Genomic DNA, 20,249 nt, shown 5'->3' on the forward strand with positions numbered 1-20,249 from the left:
GAGAATCTATTGTGGGATTTAATTGCATGTGGAAGAAAACTTAAGTATTATTCATCCTACAACATTAAAAATAAATCACTGGAGGCTACTTTGCCACTGAAAAACTTTAGTGAACGCACTCTTGACTTCTTTGTTCCGCAGACTGTAGACCAGAGGGTTCAGCATAGGGATGATCATGGTGTAGAACACAGATGCGATTGAGTCAGTGTCCATGGCATGACTGGAGCTAGGCAGCAAGTATATGAATATGACTGTCCCATAGAAAATTGACACTGCAGTGAAGTGTGAGGCACAAGTGGATACAGCCTTTCCATATCCAGCACTTGAGTGCATTTTAAAGATTGTGATAAAAATTAATATGTAGGATATAGAAATAACCAAGAGAGCAAAAAGTATACTGAAGCTGCCTAAATAAACAAGAACCAGCTCACTCACACGCCTGTCAGAGCAAGAGAGAACCATAACTGCTGGAATCTCACAGAAGAAATGATGAACCATATTAGACCTACAGAAGGAAAGGCGGAAAGTGTTCCAAGTGTTTATGGAGGCATTCAGGAACCCACATGCATAGGAACCTATAGAAAGACAGGCACACACACTTGTTGTCATGGTGGTAGCATAGTGCAAGGGCTTACACACTGCTGCATAGCGATCATAGGCCATTGAGGCCAACAGGTAATTTTCCACAGTAGCAAAGGCTACAAAAAAGAACATCTGGGCAGCACAGTCATTATAGGAAATGACATTGTTTCCTATTAGGAGTCCAGTCATGACTGTGGGGGTGACAGCTGAAGAGTAACAAAAATCAACTAAAGATAGATTACCTAGGAAAAAGTACATGGGAGTGTGGAGACAAGAGTCTAGGAAAATCATCAGGATCATGCCCACATTTCCTACCAGGGTGATGGTATAGATGAGGAGAAATAACATGAAGAGGGGAAGCTGTAATCCTGGATCAATGGTGAGTCCCAGCAGGAGAAACTCTGTCACTTTTGTATTATTCTCCATTTGTGTCACCATTAAATGATTAGTATGTTCACAACTATGGGAAAAGAGAAATATGGTGATAAAAAACTTGAACTACAATAGAAATGTTTACATGTGGACATATGACTTGATACAGCATTAACGGGTACTTTGAAATTGTGCAGAGAATAGAGTTTTCCCCAAATCAAACTTGATGTATCCATTATATAGAAGGTTACATGTGCCAAAATTTAATGATTATTAGTGGTTTTCCTACATAACTTTAAGTTTTTGCAGTTCATGAACAAAAATTTAGATTTCTTATGTGATAAAAGTGATGTGTCAGTGTTTTACAATTTACCTCTGAGCTCAGTAAAAAAATCACATTCTCTGTTCTTTTGTTCCCAAGGACTGTTCTAGTGTAGCGCTTTAGATGTCCATTCCATGTATCTTCTTAATTAAAACAGAATTTGGTAATTATTTTCACTTTAGTTATGGAGGACAAAGATTCAGTAATTTATTCATATTTGAAATATAAAATGCCAATCTTTGCTTTGGGCCCTTCTTTGTATTCAACTCATTCTGATTCCCAATTATGAGATTCCAAATAGAAATCTTGATAATCTGAAGATAAGATTAAAAGAAAAACTTCTGTATCTTGGCAGGAATTCAGCATTGATAGAATTCTAGATTTCTGTTTCTATTCCTAAGCATACATTTCTTGCTTAATCTTTGTCCTGGAAAACAAGGGTCTAGAAAAGGATATCTCTAATATAAGTATTCAAGAGAAGGAGAGAGTGAATGAGGGCACACTTGTGGGAGGGAGTGACTGGGAGGAGGAGCAGTTAGGGGTATAAGTAAAGTGAATATTAGGCAAAGAGGTTGGAATACCCATGCTACAACTCACGGGCCTTATGAAGCTGAAGAGGAAGTAATACCAAAGAGTGGATGCTTCAGTCCTATTTAGAAGGAGGAACAAAATAACCAAGCAAAGTAGGGGGTGGGAATGAATTCGGAGGAAGAGAGGACAGGTAACGGAAAGGGGGGCAGAATCAGGTATGGAAGGAGATGTATATAGGGGTCAGTAAATTGAAAAGAGGTGTATAGCGATGGGGTTAGGTAACTGGGTGCAGCCACCTGAAAGTCCCAAGTGCCAGGAAAACAAGAGCCTCCTAGGAACCCACAGGGATATTAGCTGAAATGGCCAACAAAGGGGAAGGAGAGACCATATCCAGAAGGTAGGCAAGCCTGCTACCCATGGCCTCCTGTTTGAGGGATGGGGCCACCCACCCATCTACAAAATTTTAACCCAGAAATGTTCCTGTTTAAAGTAAATACAGGGACCAAGAGTCGAGCAGAGACTGAAAGAAAGGCCATCTCGAGTCTGCCCCACCTGGGGATCCATCCCACAAGCAGACTCCAAATCTAGACTCTATTGCTGATGCCAAGAAGTACTGTCTGACAGGAGCCTGAAACACCTGTCTCCTGAGAGGCTATGCCTGTTATTAACTAATAGAGATGCTGATGTAACATTCAACCATAGGACTGAGCACATGGACCTGGATGGAAGAGTTAAGGGAAGGACTAAAGGAGCTAAAGGGGCCTTACCTGGCACCAATTAGAGGGGAGGCCCTTGGTTCTGTTAAAGCTTGATCCCCCAGTCTAGAGGAATGCTAGGGGTATGAGCCTGTAGTGCGAGGGTGGTTAGGGTAGCACCCTCATAGAATCAGGGTAAGGGGGTATGGGGCTTAGGGTCTGCAGAGGGGATAACAGAAAAGGAGATAACATTTAGAATTTTAAATAAATAAAACATCCAGTAAAAAAATAGGAATCACGGGGTTTTGGGTGAAGTAGTCAGGAAATTACCCATCAATATATAGTGGAGGCATTATTCCATACTTTTTCAAAATTAAAGTATTCTTCCTTTCTTAAAATTTGTCAGACCTGAATGGTTTTGTGTTTTCCATACCTTATTATATTCCTATTTAAAGAAAAAAAATAAAAAGCTAATTATGTAGATACTTCCTGAGTTCAGTTTTATAATGCAATGTTCGAATAACTAAAAAAATAAAAAGGAGCACTGCCTTCTTAAAATCCATTCTTTGTCTTATTAATAATGTGATATAGGCTACTGACAAATTAGTGGCCACCTGTCATCACTATAGATCTTTTAAAGTTTCATAATTTTTAAATTTTATTTGAATCAGGCCTTGTACAGCAATAATACCATATCAGAAATACTTTCTTTTCTGAAAAACTTTGCAAGACCTCCCTTCTGTAGTTAAGCGCTTATGATTATCCTTTCTCCTGTCAATCTTTAGCAAGTTCAAGTGCTCTCTGCTTTTGAATATATCAGGTTACCAGTTTTAATACACATGGCCAGTTTCAGAATTTTACTCAATTATTAAGGAGTTTTGTATAAGTGTCTCTCTGTCTCACTTTGTGGGTATGTTGTGTGTGTGTGTGAGTGTGTGTGTGTGTGTGTGTGTTTGTGTGTGTGTCTTTCTGTCTGTCTGTCTGATAGGAAAAGATACAGATTTAAACATTTAAGCCACTTCCTGAAGTGAAGCATGATACTAAGATGCTTTGAAATTAACTTTGGACTTAATTTATAATTCAGTATGACCGCTTTCCATTTTCTCTTTTCAAATTCAGAAATTTGCACTTTTATCTGTTTCAACACCCCTGTGAAGAAAAGACATATTTAGCACAAGACAAAAAACAGTCTGCTTCTATTTGTCTGTATTTAGTGGGACCTAGGACCATGATTTATAAGGTAAACTAATCAAGTCTCCATGGTAAATATTGTAGCATTCATGGACCACTCTCATCTTGGTGTTCATAAAAATACTTTTGAATATCTCATTTGTTTTACATATAATTGATATCAGATAGAGGACATCTATGCTTTGTATGACTTTCTTTTCTCAATTCAGTGGATATATACTATGTAGAAGCAAAGCATTTTGAGGGAATTCAAAGAACATGCAATGTTGAAAAATATTGAAGTCATAAAATCCACTATAGAATATTGCCACAATTGTATTATAGGGGCTGTATAAAAAAACCTCGCAGAAAGAACACACAAATGGATCAAATTACCAATGAACATGAAGTCTATGGAATTCTTTTTTTCTGGGAAAATCACTTACCTTCTCTTCATAGGTAACATAAATGTGCCATAATCCTTTCTTATACAACTCATCCAACATTTCTGTAAAAAATGAAGTGCAGTTAGCTAGCTTATAAAGAAGCAATAATTGAAAGTCAATCAATTAGCATAACTTTGAACATCATACGTTATGTATATGTAGAAAACATTTTAATGAAATACACTCTTCTGTACAATTAATATACACTGATAGTAGACAAGTGCATCTTATATGTCTTCTATGTGGAAAGCTCTTTGATGCTGGCTAATTGTTCACAGCAAATCCTCAGGTAATAGAGGATTTTTATACTTACAATAATTATCACTCACATGGTTAATGGTGTTCACTGAGCCATGCCCTGAAGGATGTTGTTCAACAAAACTGTGAACACAATCAAATTGGGATTTAGAGGCCAGTGTAATTATACAGACTGGGCAAGCTCTGGAGGTTCCTCCAGGAGAACACTTGATGAGTTGCCATCCAATTTTACTACGGAACAAGGAATTCTCTTGCCTGCAGGGACCTAAAGCATTATTACATTTTATAAAATTAAAGTGTTTTACTGATATCTGAAATTATGCAAATTAGTGATAATAATGCTTTTCCTGTTTTGTTTTGTTTTTTTATAATTTTACTCAGTTTGATCCTTGAAAATTGGCACATTATGTTTTCATTCTACCTTCTCTCCCTTCCTCCTGACTTTTACTCCTGACTTGGGGAACTCATGATGTTTAACCAGGACTATGTGTGTGGCTTAAGTTTTGCAACTACCTCTTAATGCTGTGATATTAACTGTCACATGCAGAATTGAAGAATCTGGTTGTTTCTCACCCACATTTGAGTATTGGTCAGCAATTCAAGGGTGTTTAGAGGCCCATGAGCCCTACTTCTATCTATAAGTGACTTTAACTGGCCTAATTCAGTACAATCAAGTCCAGGAAGCATAAGCTGTTGTGAGGTCATAATTGTGATGGCTGTGTCATACTCTGATGACACCATTTTGAAGCACTCCATACTTTCTGGCACTCATGCACTTTATGTTTCCTCATCTGTGATCTTTCAGCTATTGAGTAGGTAGCATAAATTGCCTCTGGAGTTAAAAAAATCAATGTCACTTTGTCTCAGCACCTTGAGCTGCCCAAAATATATGTGTCTTTACTCATCACTATTTACAGGAAGTAAGAAACTGTTTTGAATAATACTGAAAGTAACATTTTCCTATGATCAAGTCTCAGTTGCCCTGTTTTTATTTTTGTTTTTGCTTTTTGTTTATTTTTTCGTGATGTAAACATAAATAAATAGAAAGTAGTTCCATACCATGTCCATTTAGGTAAACAGCAGTATTAGGTGTGCCAGATATGTTTTTTTTCCTTTTGACTAGTGATAACAGACTTAAATTTTCTCTTATAGACTAGATCTCCAATCAAGAGGATTGTTAGCTGCCCACATAACTGCCAATATCCTATTTCACTTAATGAATCTGTGTTACCTGATAGGTTAGTGAGGAAGTTTATAGGAAGTAAGAAACTGCTCTGAGTATAGCTGGGAATAACATGTTTTCTTTCTTTCTTCCTTTCTTTCTTCTCTCTCTCTCCCTTCCTTTCTTCCTTCCTTCCTTTCTTTCTTTCTTTCTTTCTTTCTTTCTTTCTTTCTTTCTTTCTACCTTTATTTCCTTTCTTCTTTTTTAGAGAGTAGCATTTTTCTATGGTTAAAGCTGAAGTATAGTGTTTTTCTATTGATATAAACCTAAATATCTAGAAAATAGTTTTGAACCATAATAATTCAGCTATACAAAAGTGGTAGGTGTGCCTCTACCCCTGTCCCAGGACATAAAATTCCTCAGTCATTCTTTGTCATTTGTTAGTTTTTTTTTTGTTGTTGTTGTTTGTTTTTTTTTTACTAGTAGTACTAGCTTTAAATTCCCTCTATTAGACTATGCTTCATTTAGGTCAGGAGAATTCTTAGTTGCCCTTATAAATTTGAATGTACTCTTGACCTAATGGATTTTTATTACTAGATAGGTTATCATTTTAGTTCACAGTGTTCACAGCTGGGTAAAACAATTGAAAACTATTTTTTCTCTCACAACAAACTGTATAGCACCTTCTGTCACATTCTGGATCAATGAAAGCTCAGTTCCAGGGTAATTTTTTTATGTATTGCAACAAAATTTCAATGGAACTTTTTGCTATAAATCTTGTCTACTCTCTATACTATAATCCAGAGGAATGATGAGAATTTATATAGCTTTAAATGGTCCTCACAGATGCCCTGATTATCAGTTCATAAGGCAATGTCTCATAATCAGTACTGGGGTTTATGCACCTTAACCACTTTTTGGATACACACTATTTAGCAACATAGGATATCTATAATCTGAAGTTTCTTCCTATCATTTATATTCCAGAAAGTTTAATTCCCAAGGGTGCAGACAATCTTGAGATCTCATGGGAGACTGCCGCTTCTGCCCACTCCTGCTCACATTCCTGGCCCAAGGGGAACATGCTTAGTGACCTTTGGATGGTGGAATAAAGGAGCAGTCAGCTGCAGGAACCTGCTGGTTTCTGCCTGTGCCCAGAACTGAACTGAACTGGTCCCAGAGCATCCTGCACCCAAATCCTGTGGGTAGGAGAGCTGTACACTCAGAAGTGTGGAAAATTCTGAAAACTGAGGAGACAACTACTTTCTGCCCGATTCCTGACCTAAGAGGAAACCATCTAGTGTTCTTTGGGTCCTCTGGGCATAGGGACCTACCAGTAGTCAGGGATTAAACCCTTCGGGTTTCTGCCTGAGCCAAGAACTAAAAGCCTGTCTCCAGGAGCTCATGAACAACTGAGAGCAGAGGTAAGACCAACTCCTCTGGTCCAAGTGACCTGCCTGGTGGCCTCAAAACACACAAAGGGACAGGATACTTCCAGTTTCTGGCTATACCCAGAACTGAACTGAACTGATCCCACAGCTCCCTGAACCCAAATCCTGTGGGGGAGAGACCTGATCTCCCAAGAGTGCAGACAATCCTGAGTCCTCAGGGGAGATTGCCACTTCTGCCCACTTCTGCTCACATTCCTGGTCCAACAGGAACCTGTATAGAGGCCTCTGGATACAGGAATATAGAAGCAGTCTGTAGCAAGAACCTGCTGGTTTCTGCCTGTGTAGAGAACTAAACTGAACTGGTCAGACAGCACCCTGAACCCAAATCCTGTGGGGGAGAGACCTGATCTCCCAAGAGTGCAGACAATCCTGAGTCCTCAGGGGAGATTGCCACTTCTGCCCACTTCTGCTCACATTCCTGGTCCAACAGGAACCTATATAGAGGCCTCTGGATACAGGAATATAGAAGCAGTCTGTAGCAAGGACCTGTTGGTTTCTGCCTGCGTAGAGAACTTAACTGAACTGGTCAGACAGCACCCTGCACCCAAATACCATGGAGGAGAGAGCTGGACCCTCAAAACTGTGGATAGTCCTGAGAAATCAGAGGAGAAAACTACTTTCTCATACATTCCTGATCCAAGAGAAAATTTGCTAGGGCCCTCTGTGCCCTCTGGGCATGGGAACCTAGGATCAGCTTGAGTGGGACACTTCCAATTTCTTCCTGCACTTAGAGCTGAAAGCCAGTTGCCAAGAGCACCTACACAAGAGCAGAGGTAACATCAACTCTTCTGCACAAGGCAAAATGCCTGGAGGCTTGAGGTCACACAAACCCTGAAGAAGTGATGGTCCTTCCTGGCCCTGTCACTGTTTGACCCCTGCTGATCCTTGCTGATGCATGTGGACCCCTTTACTAGGAAGATCCTCACCTTTCTGTTTGGCCTGGGCAGTACACCTGGACAGTAACACTGTTAAGTCAGTTCCTGCTCTTTGTTCCTGTTTTTCTCTGGAGGGCATAAATCTCTTTTTTTTTTTTTCATTTTGCTTCCTGGAATTCTCCAACAGGTGAACTTGGGGTATATATTCTATGAACCTCAGTAAAGCTTTGGCATTCTCATATATGAATGACCTGAGTATGTGGTTTTTGGTTACACCTCTCAGGCCTACTCCCAGTTCTTGGTACTGTGGTGGCACATGCGCTGTCAGAGAAGTTCTCCATTCCCAGATCCAGATGAAAGAAAACAAAGGTACAGGAGTACTAACAAACAGATCTACAGGAGGGTCAAGTTACTGTAAAAGAGAGCAAGACAAGCTAACACCAGAGATAACCTGATTGCGAGAGGCACGTCCAGAAAGCTAAGCCGCAGAAACAAAGATTACTTGACATCACAGAAACCAGTTCTCCAACCAAAGCAAATAACATCTATTAGTTTCTATTCGTTTCTATAAATCTCTGTTTAATTTCTGTTTCTATGATCCGTCCCTTAATGAGAGTGGGGTGGTGAAATGTCCTACTATTATTTTTTGAGGTGCAATGTGTGTCTTTTTATGTGTCAACTGTGTCCGTTGATGTTAAGAGATATTAAGGAATAGTAATCGTTATTTCCTGTTATTATTTTTTGATAAAGGGGGAATTATGTTTGGGTGTCTCTCCTCTTCTTTTGGTTTCATCCAAGAAGACTACTTTTTTGCTTGTTCTAGGTGTAGGTTCCCTCCTTTTGTTGGAGTTTTCCATCTATTATTCTCTGTAGGGCTGGATTTGTAGAAGATATTGTGTAAATTTGTTTTTGTCATGGAATTTCTTGTTTTGTCCATCTATGTTAATTGAGGGTTTTGCTGAATATAGTAGGCTGGGCTGGCCTTTGTGTTCTCTTAGAGTCTGTATGATATCTGCCCAGGAACTCCTGGCTTTCATAGTCTCTGGAGAGAAGTCTGACATAATTCTGATAGGTCTGCCTTTGTATGTTAATTGACCATTTTCCCTTACTGCTTTTACTATTCTTTCTTTGTTTCGTGCATGTGGTGTTTTTACTATTTTGTAATGAGAGGAATTTTTATTGTCCAATCTATTTGAAGGTCTATAGGTTTTTTGTATGTTTATGGGCATCTCTTTCTTTAGGATAGGGAAGTTTTCGTCAATAAGTTTGTTGAAGATATTTATTGGCCTTTTAAGTTGGGAGTCTTTACTCTCTTCTATACCTATTATCCTTAGGTTTGATCTCATTGTGTCCTGGATTTCTTGAATGTTTTGGGCTAGGACCTTTTTAACTTCATGAGTTTTACTTTATCTTTGATGGTTGTGTTGATGTTTTCTATGGTATCTTCTGCCACTGATAATCTTTCTTCTATCTCTTGTTTTCTGTTCGTGATGCTTGTACCTATGACTCCTGATCTCTCCCCTAAATTTTCTATCTCAAGTTTTGTCTCCCTTTGTGCTTTCTTTTTTTTTATTAACTTGAGTATTTCTTATATACATTTCGAGTGTTATTCCCTTTCCCGGTTTCCGGGCAAACATCCCCCTCCCCCCTCCCCTTCCTTATGGGTGTTCCCCTCCCAACCCTCCCCCCATTGCCGCCCTCCCCCCATAGACTAGTTCACTGGGGGTTCAGTCTTAGCAGGACCCAGGGCTTCCCCTTCCACTGGTGCTCTTACTAGGGTATTCATTGCTACCTATGGGGTCAGAGTCCAGGGTCAGTCCATGTATAGTCTTTAGGTAGTGGCTTAGTCCCTGGAAGCTCTGGTTGCTTGGCATTGTTGTACTTTTGGGGTCTCGAGCCCCTTCAAGCTCTTCCAGTTCTTTCTCTGATTCCTTCAATAGGGGACCTATTCTCAGTTCAGTGGTTTGCTGCTGGCATTCGCCTCTATATTTGCTGTATTCTGGCTGTGTCTCTCAGGAGCGATCTACATCCGGCTCCTGTCGGTCTGCACTTCTTTGCTTCATCCATCTTGTCTAATTGGGTGGCTGTATATGTATGGGCCACATGTGGGGCAGGCTCTGAATGGGTGTTCCTTCAGTCTCTGTTTTAATCTTTGCCTCTCCCTTCCCTGCCAAGGGTATTCTTTTTCCTCATTTAAAGAAGGAGTGAAGCATTCACATTTTGATCATCCGTCTTGAGTTTCGTTTGTTCTAGGGATCTAGGGTAATTCAAGCATTTGGGCTAATAGCCACTTATCAATGAGTGCATACCATGTATGTCTTTCTGTGATTGGGTTAGCTCACTCAGGATGATATTTTCCAGTTCCAACCATTTGCCTACGAATTTCATAAACTCGTTGTTTTTGATAGCTGAGTAATATTCCATTGTGTAGATGTACCACATTTTCTGTATCCATTCCTCTGTTGAAGGGCATCTGGGTTCTTTCCATTTTCTGGCTATTATAAATAAGGCTGCGATGAACATAGTGGAGCACGTGTCTCTTTTATATGTTGCGGCATCTTTTGGGTATATGCCCAAGAGAGGTATAGTTGGATCCTCAGGCAGTTCAATGTCCAATTTTCTGAGGAACCTCCAGACTGATTTCCAGAATGGTTTTACCAGTCTGCAATCCCACCAACAATGGAGGAGTGTTCCTCTTTCTCCACATCCTCGCCAGCATCTGCTGTCACCTGAGTTTTTGATCTTAGCCAATCGCACTGGTGTGAGGTGAAATCTCAGGGTTGTTTTGATTTGCATTTCCCTTATGACTAAAGATGTTGAACATTTCTTTAGGTGTTTCTCAGCCATTCGGCATTCCTCAGCTGTGAATTCTTTGTTTAGCTCTGAACCCCATTTTTAATAGGGTTATTTGTTTCCCTGCGGTCTAACTTCTTGAGTTCTCTGTATATTTTGGATATAAGGCCTCTATCTGTTGTAGGATTGGTAAAGATCTTTTCCCAATCTGTTGGTTGCCGTTTTGTCCTAACCACAGTGTCCTTTGCCTTACAGAAGCTTTGCAGTTTTATGAGATCCCATTTGTCGATTCTTGATCTTAGAGCATAAGCCATTGGTGTTTTGTTCAGGAAATTTTTTCCAGTGCCCATGTGTTCCAGATGCTTCCCTAGTTTTTCTTCTATTGGTTTGAGTGTGTCTGGTTTGATGTGGAGGTCCTTGATCCACTTGGACTTAAGCTTTGTACAGGGTGATAAGCATGGATCGATCTGCATTCTTCTACATGTTGCCCTCCAGTTGAACCAGCACCATTTGCTGAAAATGCTATCTTTTTTCCATTGGATGGTTTTGGCTCCTTTGTCAAAAATCAAGTGACCATAGGTGTGTGGGTTCATTTCTGGGTCTTCAATTCTATTCCATTGGTCTATCTGTCTGTCTCTGTACCAATACCATGTAGTTTTTATCACTATTGCTCTGTAATACTGCTTGAGTTCAGGGATAGTGATTCCCCCTGAAGTCCTTTTATTGTTGAGGATAGCTTTAGCTATCCTGGGTTTTTTGTTATTCCAGATGAATTTGCAAATTGTTCTGTCTAACTCTTTGAAGAATTGGATTGGTATTTTGATGGGGATTGCATTGAATCTGTAGATTGCTTTTGGTAAAATGGCCATTTTTACTATATTAATCCTGCCAATCCATGAGCATGGGAGATCTTTCCATCTTCTGAGGTCTTCTTCAATTTCTTTCCTCAGTGTCTTGAAGTTCTTATTGTACAGATCTTTTACTTGCTTGGTTAAAGTCACACCGAGGTACTTTATATTATTTGGGTCTATTATGAAGGGTGTCATTTCCCTAATTTCTTTCTCGGCTTGTTTCTCTTTTGTATAGAGGAAGGCAACTGATTTATTTGAGTTAATTTTATACCCAGCCACTTTGCTGAAGTTGTTTATCAGCTTTAGTAGTTCTCTGGTGGAACTTTTGGGATCACTTAAATATACTATCATGTCATCTGCAAATAGTGATATTTTGACCTCTTCTTTTCCGATCTGTATCCCTTTGATCTCCTTTTGTTGTCTGATTGCTCTGGCTAGAACTTCAAGAACTATATTGAATAAGTAGGGAGAGAGTGGGCAGCCTTGTCTAGTCCCTGATTTTAGTGGGATTGCTTCAAGTTTCTCTCCATTTAGTTTAATGTTAGCAACTGGTTTGCTGTATATGGCTTTTACTATGTTTAGGTATGGGCCTTGAATTCCTATTCTTTCCAGGACTTTTATCATGAAGGGGTGTTGAATTTTGTCAAATGCTTTCTCAGCATCTAATGAAATGATCATGTGGTTCTGTTCTTTCAGTTTGTTTATATAATGGATCACGTTGATGGTTTTCCGTATATTAAACCATCCCTGCATGCCTGGGATGAAGCCTACTTGATCATGGTGGATGATTGTTTTGATGTGCTCTTGAATTCGGTTTGCCAGAATTTTATTGAGTATTTTTGCGTCGATATTCATAAGGGAAATTGGTCTGAAGTTCTCTTTCTTTGTTGTGTCTTTGTGTGGTTTAGGTATAAGAGTAATTGTGGCTTCGTAGAAGGAATTCGGTAGGGCTCCATCTGTTTCAATTTTGTGGAATAGTTTGGATAATATTGGTATGAGGTCTTCTATGAAGGTTTGACAGAATTCTGCACTAAACCCGTCTGGACCTGGGCTCTTTTTGGTTGGGAGACCTTTAATGACTGCTTCTATTTCCTTAGGAGTTATGGGGTTCCTTTATTGTTTCTATTTCTATTTTTAAATCCTAGTTGGTTTTGTTCAACTCCTTCCCCTGTTTAGTTGTGTTTTGCTGTAATTCTTTAAGGGATTTTTCTGTTTTCTCTTTAAGGACTTCTATTTGTTTATCTGTGTTGTCCTGTATTTCTTTAAGGAAGTTATTTATGTCCTTTTTAAAATCCTCCATCATCATCATAAAATGTGATTTTGAATCCAAATCTTGTTTTTCTGATGTATTTGGATATTCAATATGCTTTGTCAGGAGAACTGGGCTCTAATGTTGCAAAGTATTTTTAGGTTCCTTAAGTATGCTGAGGTTCCTGCCCTTGCCTCTCACCATCCGCTTGTCTCTGATGTTAGCTTGTCTTGCTCTCTCTGACAGTGGTTGACCTTCCTGTGGGACTGTCTGTCAGGACTCCTGTAGGCTTGTTTTCTTTCATCTTGATCTAGGAATATTGAGCTTCTCCTGAGTTTGTGTTTCCTAAAACCTGCAGGCATGTTGCCTTGAGCAGAAGAGTTGGTTTACCTCTGCTCTCAGGTGTGTAGGCATTCCCAGCTATTGGCTTTCAACTTCAGCACAGGCAGAAACCTGAAGGGTCATGCCCTTGTCTGTTCCTAGTTCCATTGGCCCAGATGGCCCTAATGGCCCAGAGGGTACAAGTCAGTTTCATCTTAGTTTATCAATGAGGGCAGAAAGTTGGTGAGTACTCTGATTTCTCAGGATTGTCTGCACTTCTGAGGATCCAGCTCTCTCCCCCATGGGATTTGGGTGCAGGGAACTCTTGGAACAGATGATTTCCCTCCCACGTCTCTCCCTCCTTCCCTCTTCTGATGCTTTCCTCTCTCTCCCAAGTGGTACAGAGACACCCTCACTTGAGCCCTTCCATTTTTTGAACTTTATGAGTTCTGTGGACTGTATCTTGTGTATTATGTACATTTTTTGCCAATATCAACTTATTAGTGAATATATACCATACATTTCATTTGTATCTGAGTTACCTGACTCAGGATGTTATTTTCTATTTCCATTCATTTGCCTGCAAAACCAGGTTGTCCTCATTTTTGGATTTTTTATTATAAGTTTTTGAGATTAAGAAAGCTAGAAGTGTTATATTGAATCATCTCTATGATGAGGAGCCAAGAAGGGAAAGGAAATGATTCATCATGAGTTCAAATACCTGATGATGAGGAGGTGAAAGTGTAATTACTGTACGTCTTGGAGACTGAAAAAATAAGAGGGTAAAGGAGAAGGAAGTAAGTGATAAATGTCACCCAATAAATCATTTAAAGAAGAATGTAGCTCTTTTTTCCACGAGTTTTAGTTCTAACCAGGCAAGCACTAAAGTTGGAGGATGATAATGCTTAACATTTTTTAAATATGCCTTGTTTCAAGTATTAGTTGTAAATACAGCCTCATAGTCTAGTAATGATATAAGCATTAAATGTTTGCTATGTTTATCTGGATATCCGTATGAAATGAACAAGATTAACTGAACATAAAGATAGACATAAAAAAATCCATCATATATTTCAATGTGAACTTTCTGATATCCATTTGTATGAGTCTTCAGAAGAAAAATGTGAGTGTCTTTGATTTAATGGGCTTTTTATTAATCTGATTACATAGATTTGTATGATGTGACTGAAAGATATTTGTAAGGAAAATATTGAATATAATAATATATTCTGTATGTTTTTTCACAAGCTTATTTAAAGTTATCAATGTCATTTGACAATGTGTGTGTGCTTTATTCTTCTGATCATGTTGTTCCCTTTTGATAACTGAAATACTACTGCAGAGGAGAAGATGTCACTTTAATTTCTTGAATTCATTGTAGGGTGGAAAATATAATTCGATATATATTTAAGATTAAATCAAAGAATCTAGTAGATTTGACTTCCCAAAATTTAAAATCAAAGCTGTAAATATTATCTTGACCTCAATACATTTTTTGTGAATGTACTTTTTTTACATCCTTGTTCCTCAGGCTGTAAACCAGCAGATTCAACATGGGAATGACCATGGTGTAGAACACAGATGCAATTTTGCCAGTGTCCATGGAGTGACTGGAGTTGGGCTGCAAGGACATGAGTATGATTATCCCATAGAAAATCAAGACAGCTATAAAGTGTGAAGCACAAGGAGTGAGAGTTTTGTGACATCCTGAAGTTGAGTGCATCTTTAATATATTGGTAAAAATGAACATGAAGAATTTTAACATAAGTATAAGAGCAGAAAAGATGTTGAAGCTGGCTACAGACTTAAGAACCAGATCATTAACATGTCTATCAGTACACGATATAATCATGTCTATCAGTACACGATATAATCATGTCTATCAGTACACGATATAATCATGGAATGTCACAGAAAAAATGGTGGATCACATTTAACCAACAGAGAGAGAAACTTAATGCATTCAATGTATAGATAGAAGTATTCAGGAAACAACAGAAGTAACAACCAATGACTAGGCAAGCATACACTTGTGTTGTCATGGTGGTGGCATAATGTAGGGGTTTACACACTGCTTCATAACAATCATATGTGATTGAGACTAAAAGGTAGTTTTCCACATTGGCAAAGTTTGCAAAAAAGAACATCTGAGAGGCACAAGCATTGTGGGACATGATCTTGTCTACTGTAAAAATTCCAGCCATGATCTTTGGAGTGATTGTTGAAGAGTAACTGAAGTTCACCAAGAACAGATTACTTAGGAGAATGTACATAGGGATTTGGAGTCAAGAGTCCAAGAATATCAAAAGTATCATCCCCAGGTTTACAACCAACCTGATGATGTAGATGAGGAGGAAGGTGATGAAGAGGGGAAGCTGCAGACTTGGATCATCACTGAGTCCCATCAGGATGAACGATATCAATTCTGTCCTGTTCTCCATTAATGATATCAGTTAATCAACCGAAGGCTTTAAGTTTTTTAAAAAAGAGTAAAACGGGTATTCTAGAGATGGTTTAGTGGTTAGACATTCTGGTTTTCCAGAGGACCCATCACCTTCATGGCAGGTCACAACTGATTCTAGTCCAGTATCTGAGGAAATTTTTGACCCCTCTTCTGGCCTGTTCAGGCATGAATCACATATTGTGTGTGTGTGTGTGTGTGTGTGTGTGTGTGTGTGTGTGTGTGTGTGTGTGTGTGTGTTAGACACGTTTAGACACTTTGGTAACTGTGAATATTTTCTATTTTAATGTATGTATATACGTGCTCACTTTTCCTGGACTGTGTAAAGCTAATGCTACTGCACTTACCTGACATAAGCTGGTACAGATACAACTTGTTCTCTCTCAATTAGATAATGACTTTGATAAATTATTTCTTCCAAGGCAATTGTTAAGACTGTAACTATAAATTTTCTGCTTTTTTAAATAACATACTTTCTGTTTAGGACCCTGCAAAAATTTTTAGTCATTGCGAGCTAACAGTCCAAAGTAATTGAGCTTAATTATAATGAATGATTTTTTAGTTTTACCACATTGAGCTGAGTGGCATACTGTTTGGTAATTTCCTTTTGGTCACTCTCTAGTTTTTTCATTAAACATCAAGCAAGTAGGTAATCTTTAACCCAACTAATGAAATTTCTTCTTAACACTAGAAGATTATGCATGAAACAATTAGTGCTGAATTGTATTTTAACTTTACCGCACAAATTCTTATGCTTGAATGTAACATAGCAACATATATTGATAAGGATATATCCAGAAACATGTTGGCATGATTAGGTCACAGGAGACTTTTACTTGAATCAGTATTTTTCAACACTGAAATTACTAGCATTATTGAGATACAGACATCGTGAGAGACTGTTCAACCTCAGATCGGTTTAGAATGAAGACACATCACTAGCTAAACTACCGAGATCTCAGGTTCATGAAGTGTGTGTGTGTGTGTGTGTGTGTGTGTGTGTGTGTAAAATTTGCAATTACCTAAAAATTACCTAACTCCTCTTAACACAATATTGCCGTCTGAAAAATTAGGACAGTAATGAGGCTTACGTTGAGATATAATCGCAAAACTAAAATAATACTTCACAGGCAATAAAATGCTGACTTTTAAGCATGGCTTAGTGAGTACTTATTGCTATAAGATAATAGGATAGAGGGATGTAGTTCTAGGTAAGATTAAGGGAGTCTTGAAATTTCTCTCTGCAAATTGTTCTTTCTTCCACTGGTATTGCATGTGCCTTTTCATGATTTTTGGTTTGTTTTCTCTCTAAGAATATCGATTCTGGTAATGCAGTCTTACATAGACCAATCTTTTAAAATATTTCATTAATCTAATCCATAATTTTAGATAAAACATTCTTTTTTCATATTTAGTTTTATTTTTGTCAGCATATTCTCCCCCAGAAAGAATAGAGATTAAGGATAACAAGTTCCCAGGTTGTTGTAGTTTGTTTATCTCAAATATATATTGTTCTTATAGTCTAAGAATACTTAATTTCTTGTTTAGCCTGGTATATTTGGAAGGATATCCATTCTCAATAATTACTATTTGTTTTCACCCTTTCCTGGAGCTTTTGCTCATATTAATTATGTGTCTATAACTTGAAAACATTTAAGTGGACAGTCTTGACTTATATGATAATATTCATCATTTGCTACATCAGTTACAAATGATATGCGTAAGTGGGTGTTTGAGCACATGCACTTGCGTGAGCAGTTGTGTGTGTGTGTGTGTGTGTGTGTGTGTGTGAGCATGCATGCATGTGTGTGTGTGTATGTGTGTTTGTATATATTAAGTAGAATAAGAAATATTACTTCTTCCTTTATTTGTAGAAAAACTTAGGATCAAAGAATTTACATGATAATCTCAACTTTGTAAATCATTCAAGAAACACTCAAATTGTCTTTGTTACACACTCCACCCAATAATGAACCTGACCTCATGGCATAATGTTTGAAATGTGGGAGAATATTCATTTCTTTTTTTTTTTTTTGAGCTGGGGACCGAACCCAGGGACTTGTGCTTGCTAGGCAAGCACTCTACCACTGAGCTAAATCCCCAACCCCTATTCATTTATTTCTAATCCATCACCAATATACTGAAAGATAAATTCACCTTTTCGTTTTGCCTTTCTGAATTGTCTTATCTCCAGCTAAGTCGAATATGTAGTGAACCAAATAAAGTTACATCAACCAAATTACATCTTATTTTCCTTTTGAGAAGAATGCTTTATTATTTGAACTTGACATTTATACCTGGACTGAACATCCTAGTTTTAGAAGAACATTTAGTCTTTAAACTGTTTTAGCCCTCAGGACTATTTTTAAACAACTGTTTTCAAGTAACTCATAATAGGTAAAAACATCTCATTTATTTTACATGAATTATTATCTTCACAAATATGCTCATGAAATGTAAGTAGCCAGTTTTTAGTAGGGAAATATTTTACCCAGAGTGGTTACTCTAAAATCTTTAAAATCTCTTATTTGATATTTCACAAATTCTCTTCCAGCAGTTTGCTCTTAGGAAATGGTCAAAGTTTATCGGTTGTCTAGAGCAACTAGTGCAAGGAATGACAGAAATTCTACAAAGACCTTGTAATGAATTGACCATACATCCCTCCTCTTCCCTCAGAATTCACTTACCTTCTTATTAGGAATATATTTTACAGGAAAAAAAAAACAAGATTACTTCTCTCCAATAGTTCACAGGTTGTGTTTGTATTAAAAAAACAACAAACAAACAAATAAAAATAGGAGTCTGTAAGGATTCCCATGTAAAGCTTGCCAGAAAAAAGTCAATCAATGTGACTTTTATCCTTTAGTGTTTTTGCACCTTTGTTGAAGATTCCTAGCTAATCTTTAGTTCAAAAACCTACATGTGTTAACAATGACTGTCATTCATAAAATAAGCAGCATGTAAAGGAGAATGGCATTGTATTTGGATAGTGTGTCCCGTTCTGTGTCTCACTGCGATGTCAGAGTCTAATACATGGAAGTCTGGAGAGCATTATAGACACTGAAGAGTGCTCTTGAGAGTCCCCCAGAGTATAGCTGAAGATCCCTATACTGTCTTCTTAGGAAAAAACAATTAACTTGCCTTAGGGAAAAACTTCTTTCTCTGTCTTGCAGGTTAAATATCTGGTCTTATGGGTATTTGAAAACACAAAAGTCATGCATATTAATGAAGTACTATGCAGTGATTCTGTATATTTTAAAATGTTCATATTAGTTTATGAATTTCTGTCTTCTCAATCAATATTTATCTATAATAAATAAGTTCAGAATCCTTCCATCTTGCCTTTTCTTTTTTCATTTTTACATGCCATTCCAAGACAGAATACATTATTTTTTGTAGTACACTTTCTTTTTCTTTTTTTTCATCTTTATTAACTTGGGTATTTCTTATTTACATTTTGATTGCTATTCCCTTTTCCGGTTTCCGGGCCAACATCCTCTAACCCTCCCTCTCCCCTTATATATGGGTGTTCCCCTCCACATCCTCCCCCCATTACTGCCCTCCCCCAACAATCACTTTCACAGGGGGTTCAGTCTTGGCAGGGCCAAGGGCTTCCCCTTCCACTGGTGCCCTTATTAGGCTATTCATTGCTACCTATGAGGTTGGAGCCCAGGGTCAGTCCATGTATAGTCTTTGGGTAGTGGCTTAGTCCCTGGAAGCTCTGGTTTTTTGGCATTGTTGTTCATATGGGTTTTCAAGCCCCTTCAAGCTCTTTTAGTCCTTTCTAAGATTCCTTCAACGGGTGTCCCATTCTCAGTTCAGTGGTTTAATAATGGCATTCACCTATGTATTTGCTGTATTCTGGTTACCAATAGCCTATCTCACCTTATTTCCCTAGTTAACTGTACCTTACAAAAATATCTAATGATTTGTGATCATCCATTTATGAGCTGTTCCTTACAGGATGTTCTACAGAATGCTTTGTGTCACTTTTTACAAATATTCCACTTATTTTATTTATAGTTTTTTATCCATTTACTTATTTATGAGAATAACTTATAGAAGTCAATTCTCTCCTTCTCTCATGTGGGTCCCAAGGTTTGAACATGAATCATAAGGGTTGGAAACAATCTCTTCTTACCCACTTAGTCATCTCAGATTTGTTGTCATTTTTTTCTCTATCTTTATTAAATTGGGAATTTCTTATTTACTTTTCAATTGTTATTACCTTTCTCAGTTTCCAGGCAAACATCCCCCTAACTGCCCCTTCTCCTTCTATATGTGTGCTTCCCTCCCCATCCCCCCTTCATTACTGCCCTCTCCCCGACAATCCTGTTCACTGGTGGTTCAGTCTTACAGGTCCAAGGGCTTCCCCTTCCACTGGTGCCCTTACTAGGCTATTCATTGCTACTTATTCAGTTGGAGCCCAGGATCAGTCCACGTATAGTCTTTGGGTAGTGGCTTAGTCCCTGAAAGTTCTGTTTTTTTGGCATTGTTGTTCATATGGGGTCTCAAGTCCCTTCAAGCTCTTTCAGTCCTTTGTCTGATTCCTTCAACGGGGGTTGAAAGAATGAGAGCCAAAATTTTGGCTACTTTTCCTATAATGTAAATTTTTCTTTGGTTTCTGAAAACTATTTTTGTCATGTACATTTTTTCTAACTTTAGAGAAATCATGATTTTTGCTTGTTTGTTTATGTTTACTGTGTGGTT

At 38.1% G+C, this 20,249-nt stretch overlaps 1 protein-coding gene and 1 pseudogene across 2 annotated transcripts; both read right to left on the reverse strand.

The window, feature by feature from the left end:
* Positions 1–75: 75 nt before the first annotated feature.
* Positions 76–5,029, reverse strand: Or5b104b (olfactory receptor family 5 subfamily B member 104B). Of its 2 annotated transcripts, XM_063270099.1 has the most exons (3): positions 4,890–5,029; positions 4,119–4,180; positions 76–1,042 (listed from the first exon to the last, which is right to left on the reverse strand). In XM_063270099.1, the coding sequence occupies exons 2-3, from the start codon at positions 4,169–4,171 to the stop codon at positions 76–78; spliced, it is 1,020 nt and encodes a 339-aa protein (XP_063126169.1). In that variant the 5' UTR covers positions 4,172–4,180; positions 4,890–5,029. The 2 variants fall into 2 exon arrangements, with proteins under 2 accessions (XP_063126169.1, NP_001000756.1); NM_001000756.1 differs by lacking the exons at positions 4,119–4,180; positions 4,890–5,029 and having other exon boundaries at positions 76–1,008.
* On the reverse strand, positions 14,562–15,519 carry Or5b127-ps1 (olfactory receptor family 5 subfamily B member 127, pseudogene 1; annotated as a pseudogene).

The sequence above is a fragment of the Rattus norvegicus genome, chromosome 1 (assembly GCF_036323735.1).
Source record: "Rattus norvegicus strain BN/NHsdMcwi chromosome 1, GRCr8, whole genome shotgun sequence".
Classification (NCBI taxonomy): Eukaryota; Metazoa; Chordata; class Mammalia; order Rodentia; family Muridae; genus Rattus; species Rattus norvegicus.

What these genes read in the sequence shown, in the direction of transcription:
- Or5b104b (XM_063270099.1), bottom strand. Translation starts at nt 4,171, where the DNA reads ATGAGTTGTATAAGAAAGGATTATGGCACATTTATGTTACCTATGAAG. An exon ending in ATGTTACCTATGAAGAGAAG is followed by an intron (nt 1,043 to 4,118) that starts GTAAGTGATTTT and finishes CTTTTCCCATAG; the next exon opens with TTGTGAACATACTAATCATT.